General features: G+C 33.8%; 1 protein-coding gene across 1 annotated transcript; it reads left to right on the forward strand.

The window, feature by feature from the left end:
• The first annotated feature begins 323 nt into the window (after nt 1-323).
• Nucleotides 324-1,316, forward strand: LOC134855479 (uncharacterized). The gene is made up of 2 exons (XM_063872013.1): nt 324-665; nt 1,081-1,316. Exons 1-2 carry the CDS (start codon nt 490-492, stop codon nt 1,208-1,210), a joined length of 306 nt encoding a protein of 101 aa, XP_063728083.1. The 5' UTR covers nt 324-489; the 3' UTR covers nt 1,211-1,316.
• The last annotated feature ends 235 nt before the right edge of the window (nt 1,317-1,551 follow it).

Raw genomic sequence — 1,551 nt, forward strand, 5'->3', positions numbered from 1 at the left:
AGGGCTTTTCAACACATAATGTTTTCATACAAAAAAGTACCCTTCATTGTAAAAACATCGAATCTTTATTTGATTACTAATGCTTCTCAGGCGTCGTTTCAAGTTTTTTTTTCTTTTTCTTTGCTGCTGTGACGAACAAAACGTCTCGGAGTTTTAGATATCAATCAGTTTTGTAAAAATCAGTTCACAGATGCATAAATCTAACCACCAGAAAAAAAATGGTTCGCAGCTGGTTACTTAAATGTAACTTCTCTATCAAAACGTTCTTCGCTGGATTAATTTTTAACGTGGTTTTTAGCAAAATGCATTTAAAACCAACATGTTATAATAGAAACTTGCATGTAATTAATAACTTCAATATTATCTGATAGTGGTTTGCATTGCTTACATTACGACGCTTTTTGAATTCAAATTGGCATACAAACTGACATTTGACTAGTCTTGAAAACAGTAGCAAAAAAACCAGCCGACGCGAAAACTCAAACTAAAATGTTCGCCAAAATCGCCGTTTTGACAATTGTGCTTTTTGCTGTCGTGTATTCGCAAGACAGTGACAATGGACACGCGGAACAACTGAAGATGTTCGACAGTTTTTTGACAGGTCTCGATTTGGAGTTGGACAAAAAAGAAGAAGTTTTGGCTGGCCTTCTAAAGGAAATTTCCAGGTGCGTTCCGACTTAACAATCTTTTAAACAACCGAATTAAAAATCGATAGCATTTTAAAAAACTATGGATTGAAATTAGATAATCAACCTAAACGGTCCGATAGAAGAAAGAAACAAAGAAAAAACTGCTTGATTTGGACTTTGTTCTGAGCTGTTCAAATTCTAGATAAAATTCTGAGAAACATATCACCCTTTTTGGCCCAGACAAAACTCTTTGTCTAAAAACATCGGTAATTTCCCATAAAATTTTCAAATTGAAGACCCGTACTTTGTGAAGTTACCATGTGGGAGCTATAATGGGAAAAAAGACTGAAATTTTTTTAAAGGTTTTATGCTAATTAAAACATCAGTTTTATGAACGATGAGTTTTGTGAACTTAATTTCTTTAATGACGTCACAATTGTTTTAACTTTAGCCTTGAAGAGGAGTACAGTTTGAGTGTGGATGAGTTCGACCGTCTCGAAAAGCAGAAGAGCGAACTGACCGAAGAAGTTGAAGAATGCAAAGCATACTTGGAAGACATTGAAGCGATTGAGAGGAATTAAAAAGATTTAAAAAACTGTTTATAACTCCCGTAATTTTGTAATATATCATCATTAAATGCACAAAAACTAACCATATAATTTTATTAATTGAACAATTTAATTGAAGGGGCTATAAATTGATGAAATTCTATAAGTGAAAATAAATAGAGCAAAAATGGATCAACCGAACGATCCCCTCTCCCCCACCCCCCCCCCCCCCCCATCGATTGAGGAGGGAGAAAAATGTTTTTTTTTTTCCTGAGCTAATTTTGAGTATAGCCTAGATTCGTTCAAAAAAATGCCATATTACTAAGAAATTTGAATGAAAACATTAACCTAGGTATTTAACAACATACAAATTC

Source organism: Symsagittifera roscoffensis, chromosome 10, assembly GCF_963678635.1.
Source record: "Symsagittifera roscoffensis chromosome 10, txSymRosc1.1, whole genome shotgun sequence".
In the NCBI taxonomy this organism is placed as follows: domain Eukaryota; kingdom Metazoa; phylum Xenacoelomorpha; order Acoela; family Convolutidae; genus Symsagittifera; species Symsagittifera roscoffensis.

What these genes read in the sequence shown, in the direction of transcription:
- LOC134855479 (XM_063872013.1), top strand. Translation starts at nt 490, where the DNA reads ATGTTCGCCAAAATCGCCGTTTTGACAATTGTGCTTTTTGCTGTCGTG. An exon ending in CTTCTAAAGGAAATTTCCAG is followed by an intron (nt 666 to 1,080) that starts GTGCGTTCCGAC and finishes TTTTAACTTTAG; the next exon opens with CCTTGAAGAGGAGTACAGTT.